Source organism: Plectropomus leopardus, chromosome 1 (genome assembly GCF_026936395.1).
Source record: "Plectropomus leopardus strain MGB_pleo_1.0 chromosome 1, ASM2693639v1, whole genome shotgun sequence".
Taxonomy (NCBI): domain Eukaryota; kingdom Metazoa; phylum Chordata; class Actinopteri; order Perciformes; family Serranidae; genus Plectropomus; species Plectropomus leopardus.
Window position 1 is genome coordinate 5,737,225 of NC_142176.1, and position 26,421 is coordinate 5,763,645.

General features: G+C 37.7%; 2 protein-coding genes across 3 annotated transcripts in view; both read right to left on the minus strand.

The window, feature by feature from the left end:
• Nucleotides 1-14,525, minus strand: part of bbox1 (gamma-butyrobetaine hydroxylase 1) — a 37,576-nt gene extending 23,051 nt beyond the window's left edge. The window contains exons 1-3 of one of the 2 annotated variants that reach the window (XM_042490655.2): nt 14,386-14,525; nt 12,339-12,795; nt 10,848-10,962 (exon numbers count right to left, since the gene is read on the minus strand). In XM_042490655.2, coding sequence (XP_042346589.2) covers nt 10,848-10,962; nt 12,339-12,743 — 520 coding nt within the window. In that variant the 5' untranslated portion in view covers nt 12,744-12,795; nt 14,386-14,525. Of the gene's footprint in view, nt 1-10,847; nt 10,963-12,338; nt 12,802-14,385 lie in introns of both variants that reach the window. The other variant, XM_088089211.1, reaches the window with a different exon arrangement.
• A 5,255-nt stretch (nt 14,526-19,780) lies between these two features.
• On the minus strand, nt 19,781-24,729 carry fibinb (fin bud initiation factor b). The gene has a single exon (XM_042489247.2). The coding sequence runs from the start codon at nt 24,318-24,320 to the stop codon at nt 23,697-23,699; it is 624 nt and encodes a 207-aa protein (XP_042345181.1). The 5' UTR covers nt 24,321-24,729; the 3' UTR covers nt 19,781-23,696.
• Nucleotides 24,730-26,421: the final 1,692 nt, after the last annotated feature.

The window sequence follows — 26,421 nt, forward strand, 5'->3', positions numbered from 1 at the left end:
TGGGAATGAGCCTGGTTTTATCGTTGTTTAGCGATTGTAAAGTTTTACCTTTTTAGCTGTTCCAAAAAACTTAATGAATGTTTCGCTGTCTTTTCATCTTAACTATTTTACAGTTATTTATTTCATTTTCATTTGTATAGAGACAAGTATATAGCTTTAAACTTATGCCACATACCACAGCATTATTAATTAATTAGCTAGATAGTTTGAGGGAAAAATAATGTAATTCACTGCGAGGCTCAGAGGCTTTCAGTAGCTTCCAGCAAATTTTAAGGTGGAATGTTTTCTTGCATTTTACTCAGTGTGTGAGTTGATGTCTTAAATCAATCAACACGCCGTCAATATGAAGACTTTGACCATTACTTTTGTTTTTATTGTCTCTCTTATATGACAGACACTTCAGTGATGACTGGATCTTCGAGCCCTTCAAAAATGAATAAGTGAATAATAACCAGGTTTTCCCAACTGCAAATATTCTGTAACCTCACTTGGAGAAAATAAGAATAAAAAAGCTGAGGAGCTTCATTCTGGTGCGCTCTGGCAGCACTACACCCCTGACTAAGCTGGACTATAAGGTGCCACAGACTGTCAGACTGCTGTGTCCAAGAATGAACTTTCAAGAATAAAAAAAATAAAAAAACATTACATTTTTCCACTTATTTCAGATGGCTTTATATAACAGCATTGATCAATACAAATGTTAAGGCACTAACACATGGACTTAATCAAGAAAAAAGTCACAATAATAACCCTCTGGTAGCTGCAACACAAAAAAAAGAAGGTTGAAAAAACTTAAAGACTGACACATCCGTCTAATCAGAAACACAGGCTAAAACTGAGCTTTTGTTCTACTACTTAAATGTAAAATCAGTTATCTAACGGAGGAACAAGAGGAACAAAACAATCTGCAAATGATTAAAGTAAACAGGCGAAAACCATTAAGCTGTTTTGTTTCTCAACTCCACACGATCAAAATACCGTTCAGCTATTGTTACTTGATGTGCGAAACATCAAACCCAGAACCTGCAGAGTACAAAGAAATGTGGAGAAACAGAAAAAGTAGGCAGAGATAACTTCTATTAGTACAACTTGTTAAAGTTATTGAGTGATGATGATGGCAAATTATTCAACTTGTCACAGTAATGACGTGCCAATCTGCAATTCAAAGTGCTGCTGAATAAGAGAAAGGTTTTTAAAGCAACACAGGCTCCTTTTTACAAACTACCAATGCGAGCGGGTGGATATGTTGAGTGTGTGAGAAAAGGCTGTGAGCAATGTGTTTAGGCTTATTTTTACTTTTCTAAAAAATCCATTTAACCTGTTTCAAATCCATCTTTTAAACGCCAGTGACATGAAATTAGTCATGATTCTCGCCCGGGCTAAATAAACATGACAAGCGCAAAATGGGAGGCCTGAGACGATGACATGGTTCAAATATTAGAAGCATCTGGCAGGCATTTGAGTAAATCAACGACAGATTTATCGGTGAAAGGAAGCGTCACTGCAGATAAGGGTGTGAGTGACATGAGCCTTTGGGTGCTCCAGAGAGGGATTCAGCATCATCGCCCTCCCTCGCGTGACATGAGAGGTTCAGGGTGCAAATGCCAGCAAGAAAACAGCAGGCGTGAATTCCCAAACTCCCAAACACATCTATGAATTAGATGTAATTTTTGTGCTGATGATGACAGATAGAAACAAATAAATCTGACAGCGTCCTCGTCACGTAGCAGCTGACTGATGAATATTTGACTTTAGAGGCCGACGACCGAATGTCCCAAAAAGAGGTTGGTCCAAAGAAATAAAAATAAATTAGACTTCGAGTATGCAGTCGCACAAGTGTAATCAAACTGTAAAAAAAATAAACTGTCGAACCAAAGTGCTGAATTTCAGCTCCGACCCGATGACGGCACAAGATGAAAATTCAGAGGCTCACCACTTCTCACCAAACACAGGCGTGTCTGCGCTAAACTGCATGAAACCATCCAATAGCTGTCGTGACATTTCACTCACTGAAATATAAATGCCAACCCGCTGGTGGCGGTTTAAAATCAGGGGATCCTAAAAGTCATTCGATAATCTCACTGCGAGGACTGTCTGTAATGTCGGTGCACACTTTGTGTCAATCTGTGTTGTAGATGTTGAGATATATCTGAACTGTTTTTTGTTTTTTTTTTGCCACACAGGCTTTCACTGAGGATATTTTTATAAGCAAACTACCTTTTAAATTTTTGTCTTTAAAATTAACTTCATGTATTTATCTATTGACTTTTTTCTTTTTTTATTTATGTGTTTTACTCTGTTTAACATGTTTTTTCTGCTTCTCATATCATTTCATTATTTTAAAAAATATCTATTTATTATTTTATTTTGTGCTGTTATCTTGTCATTTGCCTCTTATTTACAGTTTGAGTATTTTACCTATTTATTTTTTTATTACTATTTTAATCTTATCTATTGATTTGTCTATCTATCTATCTATCTATCTATCTATCTATCTATCTATCTATCTATCTATCTTTATATGTTTTATCCCGCCTCTGGTGTTCCCTCCTTCTTTCCTCAGTTCCTGGTTATATTATTGAGTATTTGAATAAGTGTTGCATTGGTGCAAAACATCAACATCGTAAGAGAAAATTAACTTTAAAATAATAACATAAACTGTCATAGTAGTTATATTCTGCTATTGTTTTATTGTGAGGTTAGGTATTTTTTTTATTTATTGTGCTATTTATACATTTTAAAGTTTAAGAGAGAGTCAGGGCAGAAAGAATTTCACTGCATGAATGCACAGTGTACTTTTTTATGTATATACTTGAATTTGAAGCAAGTATCACAAAAAATTGATAAACAAAGACATAATAGAATTGCAATAAAAATTTGAAAAATACTATAAGAATATGTATAATGTGCCTGAATTAAAATGAAAAGAGCTGTGCTGTCTTTTAGAAGAGGTAGTTTGTGTATGAATTTGCAAAATTATTCAAGGTGTAAGCGGAGGTTCAGAGTAGTAAATATAAAAGAACACAGAATATTTTAGACTTTTTTTGGCTCCTATTTCAGAGTAGGTACTCTGAGCAAGAGGAACCAGGAGTGAATTAAGTCTACTGTGATTGGTTTAACACATGAGTCAGTGCAAAACCAGCAACCGCTGTTTTTATAAACCTGTCAGCTGTGTAAACAACTGACAACACAAGACACAAACAACAGCTCTTAATGAAAAATTTGGTAGAAAACATGAAAAAAATGGACAGAAAGTAAAGTCCAGGCTTAATAAGCATATATGTAATGGTGAAAATGCAATTTTGACTCGTTAAAGCAAAGTGACATTACTATACCAGCTGCTGGCGGGCTTACAGTGAGTCACTTCAGTATTTATTTTGCACTGTAAAATCTGACAAGTTGATTTTACTTAAAATGATCCTGGAAACTGATTGCCTTGAAAAAGGAAAGTAAATTTAACTCTTAATCATAAATCAAGTTTCCTTTATACATACAGTGTTAACCTTTTTTTTAAATTTCATTTTGTGAAGTTGTTGCAACTTAAAAATTGACAGGTGAAATTACCTTGTTCTTTTTAAGTGTTAGCAACTTAAGTAAACCAAGTTAGTCTGATTTAACTTGATCATCCCAAAGAGGATATAGCAAACGATGAAGTTAGGAAATGTGCGAGTTCTGTTTTGTTAACTTGTCAAAATATACAAAGAATAAACAAATATGACAAATATGACTAGTTTACCCATAAAATACAGATATATAGCACAGTAAATCTAGTCTACTTAAGTTGCTAAAACTTAGAAAGACTGATTTAATTTAACTTGTCACTTTTCTTTTTTTTAACTTTTTTTTTCTTTTGGCTTTTGCCTCTTTTGGAGATAGTACAGCTTAAGCATGAAAGGGAAAGAGAGAGAGGGGATGACATACAGCAAAGGGCCGAGGTCGGAATCGAACCCGCAGCTGCCATAGTAAGGCTGTACCCTCTGTTTATGAGGCGCCCACTTGGCGTCCCTAACTTGTCATTTTTAAGTTGCAACAACTCGACCAAATCAACCACAAGTGCTATTTTGTTGACAACTGGACTTGTTTCAGTTCCTTGATCCCCATACACAGAGGTTATATCCTCGCCGCAGTGGCCGCGGGTTTGATCCCTGCCTCGGCCCTTTGCTGCATGTCGCATGCTCTCTCTCCCCCTTTCACGCTCTGACTGTCCTGTCCATTAAAGGCAATAAAAAAGCCCCTAAAAATCATCTTTTTTTTAAAAAAAGAAGCTTCTTCAGTTCTAACCTGCTTGAAGGGAGTTGCAAGCTTCAAACTCTGTGCTGGTGTGTGCTACAGAGTCGTTAAGGACACTCGTGCGTCTTTGACCAAAGCAGCATTCGTGAGGGTTGCTGCGGCTGTAGCACACACAGATGCAGAGTCTAAAGCTTGCATCTCCCTTTCAGTTGGTTAGAAATGAAGAAGCTTCTTGGATGAGAAGCGAAATGTCTTCAAGGAACTGAAACAAGTCCAGCTGCCAACGAAATAGCAGCTATGGATACCATGACCTGGATGACATGTCCACAAAATTAAGTAAATACTAACTCAATTAAATTTTATGTAAACATAACAGTAAGATATAATGTAAACATCAATCAAGATTAAAAGTTATATTTACTTTCTTTTTTTTTTTTTTTACAGTTTTTTACAGTGTAGGGGTTATGAATGCGAGCAGAAGAAAAGCCCTTAAAAATATGTAGTTTTCGGGGGAACTGGTCCAAAAGCGGCTATGTAATGCACATATACAAATATGAAAAGGTAAATGTAACGCGTAACGTCTACTGGTGGTGTCGGGGGGGGGTTAAGAGTCCACATCAGTGGGGGTCCCGGGCCTTGTTGATGAGGCCAGCTGCGTTTGGGACAAAGCTGTCCTTGTGGAGGTTTTGGTCTTGATTGGCCGCAGCCTTCTGCCAGAGGGGAGTGTTTCAAAGCTTTTGTGTCTGGGGGTGGAGTGGTTGACCACAATCACAATCACTGGATATATTACAACTGAATAACTCACTTAAATGGTTACAACTCATCCCGAGGGGAATGTAAATGTTTGGAGGAAATTTCATGGCAATCAATCCAGTAGTAGTTGGACATTTCTGTATGACAGACATTGCCAGCCCTGGAGCCACGCCACTACGTTGTCTATTAAAAAAAACAATGTACTGGACTGGGGCGACCTCTTTTAATTTATGTCTTTTGAAAAGAAATATCAATCAAGATTCCTGAATGATGACAGCCCCCCAAAATAAAACAAAAACAAAAAAATTTAAAGACAGCAAAGCTTTTAAACAACAGTCAACAAAAGTGGTCAAATTAAAAAAAAACTGACAGTCAAAAAATAGAAAATTGTGTCCAAGAAAAGAAGGACTGTATATTAGGATATTAGAGACTTAGTAGGAGAACGTCTCCCCCGTCTGAAACACCAGGCAGTGTGAGGTTAAATTCCTGGTTACACATACCCACAGGCTCAGGGATTTGTTCGTTCCCAGGGAAGGAAACACTGACAACGGCGAGCTTGTGTTTGGTAAGAACATGCAGATCTGTTCTTGACCCTCACTCTAAATCAGTTTTCCATATGGCAGAGGCAGAGGGGGTCTGAATGAGACTCCCGTTTATACAGACGTCAGCTTTTCAGGACGTCCGCTGCTTTACTCTGCAGACGCACTGCGCCTCGGCTCAGCTTTGTGAGGACGAGATGTGCACGGACAATAAACTAGAGATGCTGACAAATCACATGTGCATCCAATACGCTGCAGTTAACATTCGAAAATAAAGGCCTAACTGAAGAACTTACTGCACAGTGATGGTGCATGGGACAGGGGGGGATGCTGGATCCTTAGGTTGATATTTGCAGGCTCCAAAAACTCAAGCGCAAATTCAACACGCTCCAGCTGATCCCTGTATTAACAATAAATAGACCAAAAAGTTTTCTTTGTAATGTATTAACTGTCCTTGAATAATAATATTTCCATGTCTCACTCCAATAATAGCTGCTGCTGAACTACATCCTGCGGTTTGAGTTGCACAACTCCATAGAAACGGTAAAAGCAGAAGACAGAAACATTACTTTAGACATAAAAGTGGGAGGTATAGTACAGGCTGAATAATATCCCCAGAGCTCCAATTTTCATATTGACCTCACAGTGTCCCGTTTGCGCTTAACTTTCACTGTTGGGAACACTTTAACAGGCACACTTGGGCCTGTAAAATCTAGGTGCGCTGCATGAAAAGGGAAACAGTAATTCAAACTGTGGACGACGCTTCAGTGAAATAACGTCATGGAGAAGTAAGCAGTGAGAACGTGAGCCAAAAAATCCTCGGAGGTGAACACTTTTCATCATCCATCTTCTGAGAATGTAGACCTTTCCGGTATTTTTTGGTGCAAGGAATTTCAGGCTGGCGCTCAGGAGGAAATAATTAAACCCAGAGTGAGAGTGTGTGTGTCTGTGTGTGTGTGTGTGTATATGTCATCTTGCATTGTGTTTTGGTGTATGAGTTTAGCAGTGTCTTCCAGGAGCGCTCCCAGCTCTGAGCAGAGAAAAAAAAATCTACTCTACATAATGACTATCTGTCTGTAAATTGTTACGAGGGGGATCTGTTTACATTTCAACATGGATGAAGGAGTTCCTCACACACACACACACACACACACACACACACACACACACACACACACACACACACGTTAATCAGTCTGGAACAGAGCAGGAGCCGCTCAGCCCTGTGGGTCCTTCAGGACCACGTGTGTGTACACAAACCGACTGCAGTCCATCCCCCGCTCCACTGAAAAGCTGCTACCTTGTTCCACGGCTGAACTTTCTCCTCCGCTGTCTGGCAGACTGTAAAACGTACTGGGCCGTTGTAAATGTACTGTAAAATGAGTTCTCTTCCCAGTCTTAAGAAAAACCGCCTTCCTTAACAACGCTGTTATGTTACTGAGAAGAAAAATGTGTGGGAAGAAGAGTTTAGATCAGAGCCATCTTTTTCTCACCAGGAGAGGTGAGCAGAGAAAGTCCACTCATTTCTAATTACTGCAGCTGCACACACACACACACACACACACACACACACGCACACATCAGAGAGCTGCAGCTTAATTACATAATGGATGTTAACAAGCCTTTATTCAGAACAACTCAACTCCTGCTGTTGCCACATGCCAAGTTTAAACCTATTACAATTCAATTCAAAATATACCTCTTTTAAGTTTCCCTTTTTGACAATTACGCATGAAACACACCTCAGGTGAACCATTTTGATGTTACTGAGTGCGGCTACATGGACATGAATAACCCAGTTATGATCATTTTCGGGGTATGGTGTTGACACAAGCGCCAAGAAATCAGGTGATTTATATTCCCCAAATACTTTTTCCTTTAGAGCACACAACACAGCATAGTGTTTACATGCCCGAATGGGATACTCCCACAACCCGGATCATAAACAGGTTAGTCAAGTCCATGTAAAAACACCCAATGAATATGAATAAGGCTTAGTCTTGTCAGCAAAATCTAGTTTAATATGCCAATAATTTTAAAACTAAAAAAGGAATTAACACAATAAGAAGCGGTGACATGTGCATAAAGAAAAACCACAAACTATTTTTTTTTTGTCATTTTACACTGATGTCAGGGTGAAATCCCTTCACATAGTCTTTCATAAACCTACATTAGGGATTAATGAAGTATTTTGCTGCTGGAAAGATGTTTTTTTCATAAAACTATGTACTTTTTACGCAGTAGAAAAATGCAAAAACTTTTGGTGCTATATGACCAGAGATAACAGAGAAAAAGGACTGTGGTGTTGGCTTTTGCTCAAGAGAGAGAAAATGTAGAATTACCAAAATTCACCAGGCCAATAAAACGCTCAAACTGTCATAAACGGCTGACACAACGTGAGCTCGTGTGTTATAAAACAGGGAATAATAAGGCTGGTAAAAAGCTATCTCAAATTAATGTTACAGTAACAGGTTAGGCAGGATTCCATTAATATTCAAACTGCACAAACTGAACTTGCAAATATAAAAATGCCTAAGGAAAAAAAAGTCAATTTATTGCAAAAACGTTTTTATGTTTGCATGGGATGGTATTTGAAAAAGACATATAACGAAAAACTGCAATGACACGTATTCACTTCCATATAGGTCACATGATGCTGTGCACTTGTCAGCATGAACTGCCTCCCTCATGATGCAGCAGGAGCTACAAGAGCTGTTATTGCATCACGTAACTCTGAGAAAGTTGAGCAGATTATCATTAAATTTTAAATCCAGAATTCCTCTGTGACATTTTGGACAAAAACCTTCCAGAAATCCCTCATATGTGGCCGCTCCCATGTATAGGGGGCTTGCATTTCCTTTATCGCTGCATAACATGCCTACGTCGCCTTCGATTAAAAATAATGACGGCTGCAACAGAAATGAACCTGCTCATGTTTTGAACATCCATCGCCATGCTTCTGCTTGAGAAGTCGCAAAACATTACTCAGTGGAAACACAGTCATCTTGTGATGTGTTTTGTTGACATCTCTAAAATCTTGCTCAAGTTTTGTGCAAATCTATAATTGAAACAAACCTACTGACTGTTTCATGACATTTCCTTCAAAACAAAGTGTGAAATCTGTCAGGTCAATAAGAATAGAAATGTTTTGTTTGGGCATTCAGGACTGAGATATGAGGCTGTACTTAGGGATTTTGATGTCATGTAACAAAGGTGTCCAAAATGAAATGTGACGCTCATGTGGTCACAGTATGGCCCCAGTATGCACCTGCTTGTTTGCAACGTACAAGCAGGTAACTCTCACCACTCTGCCATGCAGACAAATTACTGTTCTCAGATACGGCCTTGAAAACGCAGTAATTCATGACAGTGTGTGTTCATCCTGTTAATTCTTTGACAGCTGCGTTTTGATTTATGGCCTCCTTTAAAAACCATTTTGCTGATGATCTGATGACATGACAATCAATTAAAAAGCTATCAGTTTCAGGCATGTGCAGTCCCATCTCTACAGGCCTTTTTTGTGAGCAGTTTAAATGCATTATGCATTTTTTTTTTAATTTCACCAGTATATAACACCACTGAGTTCATGTGTGCATCCATTCGGTGAACACATTTAGGAGGAGATAAGCACATTCTAGTACATCACAAACTCACCTAAAAAAAAAATCCCCCGTCACGCATCTAAATACACTCAGTGGCCACTTTATTCGGTACACCGAGCTCAACCGAACTGCAATGCATAATATAGAGAGATGTTTGTTATTTTGACTAATCGAGATCACACATGAGTGAATTCAGCCGACTGACCACTGCCTGTCGAGTTGATATTTGTGCTGAATGTGGGCAGTGCCGGGTGTGACGCATCCAGAAAAGCTGGCTTATGTTAACTAGATTGCTAATAAATGCAGCGAAATATGATGTTAATGATACAAGTTTCCATTTTCTTAAATATTCACGCCTACGTCCCTTCTCACTGGCCGCCAGGGAGCATCTCCTATTTGAGTTAGTTTGTCATTTTTATGACCAATATCATAAATATCCACTAGTTAAACACAGAAACAATCAGTGTTTTCTCCACACGCTTCTGTTATTGGTCAAAGTGTAACGCTACATAAAAATGCAAATTTGCTTCACCGAAAAACTTGCTTTAACCCCGTCGCTCGCTTTTCATAGAAATGCAACGTTAATTTTGCAAATGTGTGACGGTACCCTAAAGCCTGCAGACTGTGAGAATTTTGCAATCTTATATGTTTCGTGTGAGCTACATATGGATCTTAATAAACATGAGTACGACATCGAGTTTGATGTCTGCAGACGGTGCAATGACACCTTTTGAACTGAAGGCTGAGACTTATGTCCATCGATGTAGAAAAAGCCATCAGTGTGTGTCATCTACGCCACTGTTGTGGTGAGAAAAAAATGTGAACAAACATGAATCAAGCCATAGTTATAGCAGAATTTTTGTGATTCGAAAAAAGTCTGAAGCAGAGGAGGAGGAGGGGGACAATGTGGACACGGATAACAGCCGTCCTTGAACCTCTCTCTCTGTTTTAAAACCACAACCAAAGATATCGCCACGCTTCTTTCTCGTTGCTCATATTTCGCCTGGGACAGCCCAAAATCAGTGTCACACAATACAACAACCCCAAAACCTTCATCCTCCAAAATGACCAAACACTTGAATCAACGCGTCTCTAAACAGTTTCAACAAAAACTAAACACTATAACGTTCATGAACGGAGGATTGTTGGCAGAACTGTGTTAGGCTCCACTAGTTTAACTGTACCTGAAACGGTAATATGAGTGTATTTCTGTGTATATTTATGAGTGTATTTTAATTATTTTTTTAATTGGTGTATTTTATTAATCTATTTTTTCATTTTATTATTTATTTTTATCATTTATTTATTTTTTATTCTGCCCCGGCCATGTTTAATTCTATTACTAGTACTATTATTTCTGTGTTTACTGCAAATATTGTTCGAACAGCATTTATTCATATTGGGATGGGTTGGTGTTGTTATTTTTGTTTTGTGACTGTTCCTCTCTTTTGTTTGGCTTTAGTTCGGTATTACTTTTTTACTTCTGCGAGAAACTCCTCTTGCTTCTACTTGGCCTTGTTTGTCAAAGCACTTTGTAAACTCTGTTTTTAAAGGTGCTATATAAATAAAGTTAATATTATTATTATTATTATTATCATTTATGTAGGTCGAATCCCAGTGGAGCATCTATAGCAGCTATGTGGTCCCCAAAAACAGTATATTGCACAAAATTCTAAAATACAGTTTCACTAATTTGATTCGATAATATCAAGGCGAGACTCACCATTGAGGAAAAGCTCTTCTTGAATTGCTTGTCTGGCAGCAGATGAGAAGCAGCGTTTTTTCAGCCACTCGGCGTCGAACACACTGGTGTGCTGGTCGGGCCACACAATGGACACCTGTGGACGGACAAAAAGCTCATTGATCCCATTTGTCCAAAATGTTTTAGTTCTTTTCCCCCCATGTTTCCTTTTTTTTAAGTTTTGCTTTCATAAGGGCACCGTCTCTCTTTCACGTTTACACTCTTCTTTATTGACTGGTAATGATGTGGTCAAATATTTACTGGGAATTCTGTTTGTCTGCCTTTTTAGGGGCTTTTTGTGACTCGAAAAACTGACAAAGAAAAAGGAAAGGAAGACATCCTACTTTTACCATCTGTTTTTTTAATATTGGCAGGGGTTTTTGGCCAATGCCACAACCTAATGTTTTCTATGGACAGAGGAAAGCATGAAATTGTAATTCTTCCGGTAGTTTAAATATATGTTTCCAATAATACATTATCCAGTAAATCTTGGTAAAGGAACACGAGACATAACAGGAATCTTAATACATTTTTATTTATCAACAGAAGCAAAGCGCACACAGTTGACAGGTCAGAGGAGTCGGTTTATAACTGTGTCCCACTTCAGGGGCCAAACCATCTAAAGGACGCAGCTCACATAAGGTTGTTCTTTTGGACGACTTAAAGGTCAGACTGCATGTCTGCTTCTGACAAAATTAGATTGCCTGACCGTTTACCACCAGGCCGTCGCCCTAAAACGGTCAATATTGTAAAAGTCACTCCTTAACTGGAATAAGTTTCATGATATTAAAGTACAGTTTGAGTTTTGTTGTTTAACTTTAACTCACAGTGATAAACAAAAACTGCCCAGTCACGTCAAAAATGGCTGAGGAAACACAGCGTCACTTACAAGAATATTTGGTGTTAAAACAATAAGAATGTATAGGAGTGTACATGGTAGGACTGCGACTAACAATTATCTTTATTATTAATTAATCTGATGATTATTTTCTTGCTCAATTAATTGTTGAGTCTTTATGGCACCAGTGAACAGTGAAAAACATTTATGAATGTCAGTAAAAAAAAAATTTGAGAGGCCGAGTTGACATCACAAAATCTCGTTTTTTGTCCAAGCAACGCTGAAAAAAAAAAACTCATAGAAATCCAAATTATTAAAAAGGAGGAAAAGACAAAGTAGTCAGTTCTTCCATTTAAGAAGCTGAGTAAAAAGTTCGTCATTTCTGCTTGTAAAATGTTTTAAACGGTAAAAAAAAATTAAAAATCTAAGAAACATCCTAAAATCCTACCAACGCCCTATAATTCTGGAAACATGTATGGTGCTGCTGCGACTGGCCCCTGGCCTCCTGTCATTTTGAAAATGTGGCCCCCAAGCAAAACCGGTTTAGCATCACTTTACTAGACCTTTTAAATAGAATATCACAGTGAGTATTTGGCCCCCCAAAAAACACAGTCAGATAATGGCAGCATCCTTACCTTGTTGTCATTGGTGACCTCGATAACGTCGACCCCTGTGTGGACATCTAGATCAGACATCAGCAGTTTCCGGGCCTGAGCCGACTCCAGGGTACACAGTGGACACTGGCAGTTGTCCCTCAGCCAAGTGAACGGGTACAGACTGTGGCCGCCGTCCTCCCACTCCACCTCCATCATCCTCTCCTCGTCCAGAGCCCGGACGTGCCTCACTGAGTGGCCGGCCAGAGGGAGCGGGGCCGACCCCAGTGTGTGCTGCCCACGGAGCCGCATTGAAGTCAGACATGAGGGTAGTGGACCTGCAGACCTCCCGGGTCGACGACAAGCCCTCAGAGCCTGACAGGCCATGGCAGAGGCGCTCCTCTGCAGCGCAGGCAGAGCGAGACGTGCAAATGTACTCATCCACATCTCTGAATGCTTCTTTTCAAGCAACTACGTTGATAAGAAGGGGCCCCCAAATCTGTAGCTAAAGAGAAAGAGAAGCAGTATCATAAGAAAATGGGTGTAAAATAAACCTAATTTATCAAGTCACCAAAATAAGGTTTCTCTTACTATACTTATAATACTGAAGTTGGCCATATAATCAAAATTATCTATATTATATTATATTATTATATAGTATTATTATTATTTATTATATATTATATATTTATATTATTATTATTTAATTATAGATTTGTATTATTATTATTATTATTATATATTATTATATTATCCTTATTACTATTTATTACGATACAACAACAGTGCTCCCTCATTCTCCCACATTCTTACCTGCATCTTGTTTAATCTGTATATCTTTGATTTTTTTCCTGGTGTATCTTTGATTTTTGTATTTAAAACCTGTACATTTTTTTCTTCTTCTTTGATACATGCCTAGTTTTGCATTTTTGTATATTTTATATTTTGTATATATTGATATTTTATATATTTTTTCTGTACACACGGCTGCTGTGACAAGTTAGTTTTCCACAAGTGGGATAAATAAACGTGTCTAAGTCTAAGTCTAAAATGTATTATATATCACGAGCCAGTGAGAGAATGCTTAAATAATGCTGCTGTATAATTATGTATTTCTTTTTTTGACTTTTTTTTGGGCACAACTTATACATCCACCAAGAAAAATATATTTATAAATGTAAGAATTTAACAAATAAATAATTCAATAAAATTGTATATTTTATAGTTTTTTTAAGGTCATTTCCTTATGAGATTTTTTTTCACCATGTTCCCTTTTTTCCCCTAATTTTTAGGTAATTATCTTGTATTTTTTAACTTTTTTTTGCAGTTTTTTCAGTTGCTTATTGCCTTTTCCATATTTTTAAAAGAAATCAAGCCAATTTGCTCCAGTTTCAAAGAGTTAATTAACCATCATGAAGGCTGTCAGTTAATCAGGTTGTCGATTAACACAAAACTAATCACTGCAGCTCTCATTATCCCAGAAAGAGTTGATTTGTTATTGATTTCATTCATTCAGTGTGACCATCTGTTTGTATGGCTTCTGTGCAGCCTTCAAAGTCCGGTGTGTGCTCTGTCCTCTTTGTTAAAGTGTGGGTGTTTGCTTGCTTACCTGTTTGTTTCGGGTTTGAAAGCAGCAGCCTCCACTATCTCTTCATATCTCTTTAAAAACTGCTTTAAAAATCTCCGGTTTACTTTCACTATCGGCTCAGCTGCACCAGCTGTGACATCACTAGCAGCGGGTGTTTTTGAGTTAGCACAAAACAAACCGTCACATTCACAGAAACACGCAGAAACAGAGTAAATTAAAGCTGCCTGTCGTGAATTAACCACACTGAGGGTTACAGCCGCTTAAATAACACGTTTATCCGGCAGCCTTTTGTTTACATGTTCAGTCGTAAAGTCTTTGGCTTTGAGGAAGCTAAACTGTCTGTTAGCTAACTGTTAGCTGGTTAAACACACGGGCTCCTCCTGTTTACATCCACTTTGAGCTGTAAAGCTAACAGAGAAGCTAACCGCGCTTCACAGCTGGTTTTTAGCCTTAAAGTTTCTGAATCAAAGTGCCGTCATTAAAACAGTTACAGCCACAGACCTGCAGACTAATGTCTGGACGATGGATCCTCTTCCCCCCACGCTCCGTCAACACAAGCCGGCTGTCACTGAGAGACAGCAGGGAAAGTGGGTGAAAGGTTGACCGGGAGGCTGGACTGGATGACATAATCACTACAAGTGCATGAACGTTGCTCTACTTTTCAGTCCCATCTGATAACGACAGCTGAGCCAGCACGGCTGCGTTTAACACGCAATAAAGCCTCTACGTGCTGTTTGACAAATGCAAAATGAGTATTTCTCTTTTGTTTGCAGCTGTGTTGAAAGTATTGAGGGGGATGCTGAAACATCAAGTGATTCTGAGGGGGACAGTCTTTAGATTATGTCCCATTGACAATTTATTGGTATTTTAACAACAAACAGAGTCAATAGTGATATTCAACTTTTTTTCTGTTTTGACTGAGGGCCACTTTTGCAAAACTATGCTAGGATTTGGATTTAGGTTGAAACATTCATCCTTTCCTTTATTATTGGTGTCTTCTAGTAGTTAATGATGTAAAAGTAAGATTAAATATGTCCTTATGTCAGGGGCCGGCCGTAGCACCTCCACACGTTTCAAGGATCTGAGGACATTTATAGGATTTTCAGACGTTTCTTAGGTTTCATGATATTTCTAGGATTCTAGGACGTTTCTTGGATTTTAGGACTTTTTTGGTGAGGGGATTTTAGGACATTACTGGGATTTAAGGATGTTACTTGTTTTCAGACGTTTCTTGGGTTTCAGGATATTTCTAGGATTCTAAGATTTTTTTGTGGATTTTAGGACTTTTTTTGATGAGGGGATTTGAGGACATTACTGGGATTTGAGGACATTTCTAGGATTTTAGGATATTTCTAGGATTTTAGAATGTTTCTGCGATATTAGGACATTTCTGGGATTTTGGGACATTTCAAGGATTTTAGGACATTCATAGGATTTTCAGACGTGTCTTGGGTTTCATGATATTTCTAGGATTCTAGGATGTTTCTTGGATTTTAGGACTTTTTAGGTGAGGGGATTTTAGGACATTACTGGGATTTTAGGATGTTTCAAGGATTTGAGGACATTTCTAGGATTTTAGTACATTTTTGGATTTTGGGACATTTCTAGGATCCTAGTAAGTTTTTCAAATGTTACGGCATTTTTAGGATATTTCTAGGATTTTAGAATGTTTCTGCGATATTAGGACATTTCTGGGATTTTGGGACATTTCAAGGATTTTAGGACATTCATAGGATTTTCAGACGTTTCTTAGGTTTCATGATATTTCTAGGATTCTGGGATGTTTCTTGGATTTTAGGACTTTTTTGGTGAGGGGATTTTAGGACATTACTGGGATTTTTGGATGTTTCTAGGATTTTAGTACGTTTTTGGATTTTTGGGCATTTCTAGCATCTCAGTAAGTTTTTCAAATGTTAGGACATTTTTAGGATATTTGTAGGATTTTAGAATGTTTCTGGGATGTTAGGACATTTCTGGGATGTTAGGACATTTCTAAGATTTTAGGATATATCTAGGATTTTAGGATGTTTCTCAAATTTAAGGATGTTTCTGAGATTTTAGGATGTTGCAAAGATTTTAGCACGTGTATGGATTTTAGAACATTTCTGGGTTTTTAGGACAGGGGCTTAGCTAGGACCTCTGTGAGGCGGTGCGGGAGATCCTGTACAGGCACTGTGTGATAAGCAAGGCCAACATATATGTATATCCATCCTGGAGCATGACCTTCTGTAATAAATAAATAACTAAAAGTCAATGGCATAATTTAATAGTTGATGGCACATCTTAGTCATATACTGCATGGAAGTGGACTGTTGGGCCGCTAACATGGCTAAGAATGTGACATAGCCTTGATACATATTATATAAATTTTAAGCTAATTATTTCTCTGTGTTTCCAGAGGAAGGTACAATCTTGTCCACCACTACAATCAGATGCACATACATGAAAAGACCCTCAACTGCAGTGGGAATTTTTTTTTTCAATTAATCAATTAGTCAAACTACAGAAAAAAATATCTTATATTTTCAAGATGATATCCTGACGATCAATTAATGGTTTTTCTGTTATAAAGCTGCATTTATTTGTCATATCTGACAGTACATGTAATGTTTTAAACATTTTGGACTGATGATTGGAGAAAACAAGTGATTAAGGGATACCTTTGGCTTTTGGAAATTGCATTCTGCATTTTTCTTTAATCACTTACGTTGCTTAATTAATCAAGAAACTCATCTACACATAAATGAATAATGAAAGCAATGTAAGAAATAAACATTTTTTTCTTCTGTTCAGTCATACATCTTTCCGTTTACTACTTTCTATGTGTTTTGCAGGTTTAGGAAAGATGACCAACGCATGTGCAGGAAAGTCTTTCATCCAAATATTTTTTTTATATTGCCCTGTGCTTTTTTACTGTTTACTTATTAGACTGATGTGTGACTTTCACCAATGATTACATTTTTTTTAACCTATGGTTCCTGGTTGTACGTTCCCCTTTGCTCCTATAATGATGCAAAACTTCCCCGTTATGGGATGAATAAAGGATTATCTTATCTTAAATGACACGTGCTAACTTCATACTTTGTCACCCAGTTTATAACACTGCAGACCTTCAAAACGTTTCAAAGGGTAAATGATGATCGAAACTCAGTCACCTTTGTAAATGACATCATTGCACACGTGTTCATTAACAACAGCAACAACAGTAACGGTGACAGCCGCATTATGTAACAGACTTTGTGGTATAGGGTCAAGCATACTATCATGAAATGCACTGATACACAGTATGCATCTTTTCTATCATAAAAATGAATTGGTGAATGAATTCAACCCTTATACGAACAGAAAATGTGTTCTGCAGGAATATTATTTTTGTTTTGTTTCACATTTTTTTGTGAAAGGATAAAATGTACAAGAGGCTCAACTAACAAAGACGTGATGCTTAACATTGACAGTGACCTCTCTTGTTTACCAATTATCAGGCTTTACTCAGATTTATCCGGGAAACAGAGTTCATAGAGGGGGTACATACAGTTCTTTTCAATGTCAGCTTGTCAATTATACTTGCATCATAAACTCACGGAAATTATTTATCGAAATAAACCAAAGGTTAGCCTGAGTGAAGGGGAAGTGAAAACATTTGATGTCACAAAGTAAAATGTAACATAAAATATAATGTAGAACAATATATTTCATAGTCCAAGTTAATAGTTATAACAGAAGTCTCATCGTAGCTACTGTTTAGGATGTATGTTACATAAATGTTTTTTCCTCTATATGATGCCAATAATCTGTTTCCCTAAATGAGAAAACCAGGGGCTTTCCTCTCTCATGGAAACATACTATGTATGCTAAAGGTTATTGTACGTGTCCTCTCTGTCTCCTCATCATGGACGCAATCAGAGGGCTCAAAGTATCAATTGACTACGTAACCGCAAGTAAAACTGCCATATACTGTACTTTGCAATGTTACATAATTTACATCAGCTGGCACGTGGTTGTGGTGGATACATTTTTATTCCTTTGATTCAAAGCCTCAAACTCAACCTTATTCACAACCTTTTAAAAAATGGGGGTAAAAAAAATGGTAAAAAGTTTTTTTTTTAGCAGACAACGAATACAGGAAAAAACAAGTTGTTAGTAAGGTCCACCGCACCTCAAAAAATACTGTCAACACAACTTCCTTGCATCTCTGTTCCCCATAAATACCAACAACCATCTTCTTCCTTCAAAACACCCATAGGAGGCCTGTGTGTGTGTAATTTAAAGCAGACCTCAAAGCCTTTTAAAGCAAACATGGAGGACAACTTTGTAATTATGAAGCACGAGGCAGTACAGCACGCAGACCCGGTGGTTATAGTGCTACTGGCACATTGTGGGGTCCACTATATAGGAAAATCTAGACGTACTGCCTCGCGGTTGTATGTCTCTGCGGACCAGTCAACAGCCTACAGCCATGACTGTAAATTTGTAGATGCTTCACACCCAACTCCCCCCCAGCAGCACAGAAGATCTATACAATCAGCACAGTTTTGGGATGGACACCCAACATTAAAGTCACTGATTCAGTATCTGAACAAATGTCTCCCCTTCAGTTCCTCAGTTATGTTTTTCAGAAAATGATGAGTTCACAGTGAAGTTGATCTGTGACATTTTGGATATATAATGTCATCACTTTGACAATTGATTCAATTATACATTTGTGTAATACTTTGTCATAATTAGAGTATAAATTCTTGAGTTGGGGCCAAAAACACGTCACCTTCGATGACTTAATTCTAATCAGTTCATTGTTGAGTCCAAGTGGATGTTTCTGTCAACTGAGATTTTGTTTCTGTTAGATTGAGATGGACACAAGGTCACAGTGACCTTGACGTTTGGCCAACAAATTATCAACAGTTCATTGCTGAGTCCAAGTGTATGTTTTCACCAAATTTGAGGGAATTCAAATTTGGCGTTCTTGAGAAATTACGTTTATGTGAATGAGACTGACGAGATCACAGTGACCTTGGCCCACTGGATTCTACACTGTTTGTTGTTAAGTCTGTTTGGACATTTGTGCCAAATTTGAGGAAAATCCCTCAAAGTATTCTTGAGATATGGTGTTCACGAAAAAGAGACGGACCAGGTCACAGTTGCCTCGACTTTGTACCACCACATTCTCATTAGTTTGTTGTTGAGTCCAAGTGAACGTTTGTGCCAAACTTGAGGAAATTCCTTCAAGGTGTTCTTGAGATGTCATGTTCACGAGAATGAGATGGATGCAAGGTCACAGTGACCTTGACCTGTGACCACAAAATTCTAATAAGTTCATAGTTGAGACCAAGTGGACGTTTGTGCCAAATTTGTTGCATTCACAAAAAGGAGATAGACGCAAGGTCACAGTGACCTTGACATTGAATCACCAAAGTACAAACACTCGATCCTTGAGTCGATATGGACTGTTGCGCCAAATTTTAAGAAATTCCCTCAAGGCGTTCTTTAGACACCACCTTCACGGGAATGTATGACGGAGTCCTGACTTAAACCTTTGACCAACAAATTCTGATCAATTCATCGATGAGTCTAAGTGGACATTTGTGCCAAATTTGAAAGAAATCCTTCAAGGCCATCTTGAAAAATTTCGTTCACAAAAATGGGATGGACGGACAACTCAAAAATATAATGCCTCCAGCCACATCTAATGAAAGTGCAGGGGCATAACAATAGGTATCTCTACAGGGATTTCCAGCAAAACAAAGACATATTTAATCTTACTTTTACATCATTAACTACTAGAAGACACCAATAATAAAGGAAAGGATGAATGTTTCAACCTAAATCCAAATCGTCGCATGTGTTCTCAGGAATGTCTCATAAAACTTCTTCCATGAAAACATGCTCTTGCAACCGCTCCTCAAACAAAAACTTTTTATTTAAGACACAACACAATCCGTTAAGAATATCACCACACAGATTAGTGTTTGACATCGAAGTCCACGAGTGCTGCCTGCAGTCTTATCTGTCAATGTATTACATCACACCACATATCTTAAAAAGGTAAATAGATATACGCAGCTCTATTCCAAAACTTTATATAAACAATGAATACATATTAAGGTGTTTTGTAATAAAGATATTGGCACTCACAGTATTTATTTACTTCTAATAATACACTGTACATGTTCCATGATTATACTGCCTGTGCAGGACAGCACAGTTAAGGCCTTGCATTTTAAACCATGTCACAACCTTTAGCACCAAAACAGTAAAGAATTGTGCAAAGTCTGCAAGCCCTAAAAGCAAAAATACAACATAGATGTCCACATGTAAACATTCTTTGATATTTTTAAGAGACATTCATCTGGAGTGTCAGAGAAGAGCGACAACAGCTCATTTTCAGAGCTTTTAACTACACGAGGTCCACCTCTGCTTTACTGAGAGTTATCCAAAACCAATTTTCTCAACTTTTTGGTCGAAATAAAACCAAACACAGCATTCACACAGACACATAAGCTGTTCGATGTGTCCCAAATTTTACTTAATCCTAACATGACTCACTCCAAAATGCCTTACTCTGTGTTTTTGGTCACAGAGGACTGAATGAATTTTGGAAAACCCTTCATCTGACTACAGTACTAGTGTTTTGAAAACTGATATTTCCCATTCCTAATATTTTGATTGGCTGACTCATCTTCGAAGCCGTTGTTTTACACACACACACACACACACACACACACACACACACACACACACACACACGAACCTGTGACCATTTACAAGCAGATTATATCACAAAAAATGACCAAGAAAAGAGGCATATTGATTGGTGGACGGATTACATAACAGTGATGCTATCTACATTAAGCCAGTTTTTAATAAAGTAATTCAGCTACTATTGTGTGTTTTCATGGTGTGTAATGACTGTTACAATGGTCTCCAGGAGTGGGCAATATGACAATTTACAGTCAGATGATTTATATTTCTCTGAAGATTTTTACTGTTTATCGCTCTATTGCTCTTTAATATCTTTGGGAGCATCGCAAATCACTGAGGAGGACCACTTTATGGCAATATCAGATTTTTATATGATCTTTTGCATCAATATGATGAAGCACTTTGCTGGCTCAGCCAAAAACACACATTCCTCTCTGGTTATTTTTTCCATTAACGATTTCTCAATTGGCTTTTCTCCAGAAATTGTATCACAATACTGTCATATAAAGAGAATTTTATCTGTATTTCCCACTCCTCACTGCCCACAACACATTTTCTTACTTAACACTAGCAGTTTCTAGCAATGGAGACAGTTTTGGTTTGATACACCTGTGTTTTTATATCTACACCCACTGACATTTCTGCAGCCATGACTGAAATGGACGTTAACAGAACAGTGTTTGTTTCACTCATAGTATGACATTTTGTTTTTTGGAGCGCAACTTCATTCAATAAAGTTACGACATGAGGACAAAAAGCAAATTCTGACACATGACCCCTCTACAAAACAGGGCCATGAGATCAGGTACTAATGCATTGCCAATCAGTGTTGATATCGTGCTTGAGTTGTGTAAATGTAAAACTTAATTTGCAAATAACCAAATTATCAAAACACAGTGGGCAGGCTTTTGAGGGCCCATAGGGGTCCGGGTTCTTGTCCTTTCTGCATGTTTTGATAACCCAGCTTTGGAGACAGATGTTACAAAACCTGGACAAAATGAACCAAAACGATCTGCATGGCTTTATACCTCTGAAGCAGCGGTTCCCAAATTTTTTTTGTTTTCTGATACTTTTCTGACCCTTTATCACAAATCACTTATGACTATGAGTTGTGAGCATTGAGAGCTCTAACTGCTTATTTAACATGTAACAGAGTTACATAATTAAATTACAAAATAAATGAAACTGTAATTAGTAACATTTACTTAGAAAATAAGTAATTAAAGGGGTTACATCTGAATATATTCTTCTTTGTAAAAAGCTTAAATACTTGATTAAATACTTAATAACTCGAGATGTGGGCTATCATCTATCATCTTTTGCCATCTTTAAGCATAGTTTAAAAGTTAGAAAAGTGATCAAAATATAGTCACATGTAAAATGTTATATTACTTTGATGAAATAATTAAAATAGCTACATTTAGTTACATTATTTATTTATTTTTAACGGGGTGACTGTCGCCAAAAGTGACCTTCCCAACACTGTGGATATATTTTGACCACTGGAGTGAACCAAAGTGGGGAACCACTACTTTACAGGTAAAGCTCCAGTGTGTAAGATTTAGTGGGATATACTGGCATAAATGGAATATAATGGAATAAGTATGTTGTGTTTAGAGTATAATCACCTGAAAATACGAATTGTTGTATTTTCGTTGCCTTAGAATGACACGTTCATATCATAGTGAGCAGGGTCTCATCTACGGAGTCCAGCATGTTGCACCGCCATTTTTCTACAGGAGCCCAGAATGGACAAACAAATCACTAACTCGAGATAGGAACGTTTTCGTGTTTTGTGTCCAGTGTAGTTAGCAGGCCCTCTGCTACAAGCAGACAAACACAGATTTTTTAATTTTTATTTTTTAATGAGAAGCTACTTTATTCAGTGTTTTTACCAATTCATATCTTCATGTTTGTTAGTTCGGAGAGGAACAGACGTCTGATGATTATTTGACTCCTGGTAAAAAAACTCAACAATGAACACTGGAGGAATTCTAACCGGGAGAAGTTTCAGCTGGTTGCAGTCTGCAATACTCACCACTAAATGCCATTAATCTTACACACTGCTCTTTTACAATGATAGCAGTTTTCTTTAGCTGTGTTCAGATGCTTTTCACAACCATTTAAACCTTTAAAACCTGAGCAAATGTGTTTGATTTCTTTAGAAACATGACTAAAAGGGCAATGAGCAACTTGGCAAGAGATGTCCAACAACCTACAAGAAAAAAGGGGGAAAGAAAGGCAGAAAGAGAAATTATTAAAAGTTACTGAATTAAAAAAGGAAAAATGTCATGTCATTAAAACTATGGGCTATTTACAATAATAATAGTTATTGAAATGACTGATAACGTTTTTCATTTTTTTAACTTTCTATTTGTTTTTTCCTTTTTTTTTATTTTTGGGGGTAAATTTGACGTGATTTTCTTGTAATTCATAATTTCCTTCTATGCTTTTGAACAGATCAAGGTAAATTTATTTTTTTTTAATTATAATTTCTTAGGTTTCGAAAAGGTAAAGGGACAAAAATGAAATAAAATACAAAATAATTAACTATATTGTTTTTATTTTTATTTATTCTTTTCTTTTTTTTTAAATTGTTTAACCCTTTTCCTTAATTTGGTAAATTTGGGGTTATTGTTTTGTAATCCAGGACTTGGAACTTCCTCTTGTATTTTTTACATAAAGCAAGCCAACTTGCTCAAGTGTCAAAAGGTTAAAAATGAAAATATTTGTATTTTTGTTTGGAATTTAGGTGTACTTACCCTTTGTATCCCGGATATGACTGGTCATTTTTTATACTCTGCCTTTGACTCATGGTCGGGGGACCCCCCCTCCTTTTTTAAAAATATATCTGAGTACATTTCAGGTACATTGCAGCTTTCTCTTGTGTTTTTAAAAAGAAAACAAGCCAATTTGCTCAGGTTGTAAAGGGTTATGAAAGAAAATATGTGTTTTGTTTAGAATTTAGGTGTACTGACCCTTTAAGTTTTGATTTTATCCCTGATATGAATGCTCTCTTTCTTTGCCCTACCTCTGCCTTATGGTCACACACTCCACCGTAGAAAAATAAAAAATAAAAATAGTACTGTAAAGAGACTTGTAGGATCTACTTTCTCTCAAAACTTCATGTATTCGTTCTTCAGTCTGCTCAGTCTCGTGCCGTGGCTGCGGATGATCAGAGACAGGAGCTCGTGCTTGTCCTTGAGTCCCAGAGAAATGTCCACCGTGTCCTTCAGGACGTCCCGTGTGTGCACTACCATGTTGAGAAAGTCGTCGCTGAGCCGGTGCTCCTCTTTCAGCTCGCTGTCTTGGCTCTGCTTGAATTTCACCTCCAGCTCCAGCAGAGATTTCTCTGAGTTTGTAAACGCCTCGCTGATCTGCGCCGTCTCCCTGCGCAAATACTTCCCGTAGCTGTCCTCTCCGTCCAGGTCGTACGAGATGCTTTTCCCGATCCCCTCCAGCACCCGGGCCGAGTCCTCGATCTGCCTCTTGATGATGGTAAAATCATCCCGTATCACTGCGTCCTGGTCCTCGTCCAGACCGCACTTTCGGTCGTCGGTCATCTTGAAAAGCATTTGGCATTTCTCCGGGTCGTCGTTGTCCTCGTAGTCTCCATCCGGCACGAAATAATGATGAAAAGTGCCGTTGGACATCTCCGGGTGCAGGGGTCCCCGGAAAAACGCACCACACATGGGCAGCGACACCATCCCGGCGCACAGGAGCAAGTGAAGAAAAGCCATGATGTCCCAAAAAACGCACTCACAAACAGTGACAAAAAACAAGTTTTAAACGTAATTTCAGCGACAGTGTGGACTATTTAACTCCAAACCAGCGTAGAAACACATTTCAATCAGGTTTAAACGTCCAAACTGCGCAGTTAAATCGTAGCTCTCGTGTCCTCTTTTGTATCCTCTTTGTCCAAACTGATAAAAGTGGCGTGAAAATGTTTGACTTGTCTTCCTTCAGTCGAGCCCGCCAGCTCCCATCGCTGCCGCTCAACAGGAAAAGCGATGTATGAAAGTTTGTCTCAGCGTGGAAACTGTTGTTCTCCGGTGCCTCAAACGCAACATCTGGATGTCTCAAGTGCCGCGCTCGGGCTTTTTGGCTAATAATACCTCTGCGCTCAAATTACAGCCTCTCCGTCACTTTAAAAGGCTGCATTCAGTCTGCAGCAGACACCGCTGCCGGACTCATCCACAGAGCCGTGACAAGCTGGCGATGATGGTTAAAAAAAAGAGTTATTGAGAAATAAACAAGTGACCACATGTATAAAACTTTAAACGCACTCCAACGCACAAGTCCTGTAATTATACTCCAGTAGTTTTATAAAAACGTATCATTTTTGAATACCTGACGACATGTGGCAGAAATTTTGATTTGAGTTTTTTGGTTTTTTGTTGAATTGGATCAGATTACTACATTATTTGGTTGAATTATGCACTTTTTGTAAAGTGATGGAATAGTTTTGCTACCCAAAATGAGTTGGGCAAAACATGAGAGACAATTTGTGGGATATATTATGTAAGTTTTTAATGTTTTTAAACTGACCGAACTGGCTTGATTACTTTCCAAAACATTGGAAGATGGCAATGTGCAACATAAGAAGAAAACACCCACAAATTAGCAAAAAAAAGTAACAAGAAATACATCCGAAAATTAAAAAACAAAAAAGTTTAAAACAAACAAACAAGGTAAAAAAAAAAAGATAAAAAATAAAAAATAACAACAATTATGTAATTCTTAAAAAAAATAATTTTAAATATGTAATTAAAATAATTTTAAATATCCTTTTGTTTTGGAATTTTTCCACAAGCTTTTTTTTTTCAATTCCAAGTCTAACTAACTTCCTGCAATTTGCTAAATATTTCCGTCCAAGTTGCCCATCACCCATTCCCCATGTATTCAAAAGAAAACAAACCAATTTGCGTAGGATGTGAAGGTTTAAATACTTGCAAAGACATCGGAAAGCAGCAGAAGAAAAGTGATGTTTATCCATGTTTCAAAGCATTAAACGGTTACACTATGAAGACAGGACATACATGAAAACACAAAAAGACACAACATATTAGAAACAATACTTAATATAATGTAGCAAAACAGGGGAGACACTTCAAATATCTTTTTTAACTGGGGAGCTTAAGTCATGTTTTTTCAAAAATAAGAATAGGCCTAATAATAAACAGCATAATAATCTGTCATTCTATTCATGTATTAAATCCCTAAAAAAATAATATATAATATATTGCAATATTAACTATATTTGCAACTCGTACACATTTTTAATAACGAGTATTGAGTTCTATCAGGGATATGAATACAACCACTTCTATTTTTAACGTCACGATTCATAATTTATTTGCAAAGTAAAAAAAAAAAAAAAGGGGTGGGGGGGTTAATAAGATGGCTGACTGCATGAAAAACAACAAGAGCCTGTTCATTAAAAAATTCCTCTGGAGCCCCCAAAACAGATCTGGATACAGCCGTGGGGGTGAGGCCTCATTCATTCCTATGACAGCTGCTCAGTGGCGCATGAAGCAGAGAAAACTCTTTTTCCGGGTTTAGAAAAGTGTAAAATACCCGGATCTACTGGCCCATAGAGCATGCGTAGAAGTGATTAACGACAGCCGAACAGCGCTCGTTCACCAGCACTCCTCTCGTAGTACACACAAATATACATACAACTTATCAGGGAGTCATATCGTAATCACGACCGGAGAAATTAAATTAACAGAATCAAAATGTGTTTTGCCCACAAAAATATAATTAAAGGTGATGCCTTGTAATATTGCCCCGTGTATTATTAGACCGCTCAACTTTAAGTAAATACTGCGTTCAGTACCG

Excerpts from the sequence above, each read along its gene's own strand:
- fibinb (XM_042489247.2), bottom strand. The coding sequence starts at position 24,320 with ATGGCTTTTCTTCACTTGCTCCTGTGCGCCGGGATGGTGTCGCTGCCC.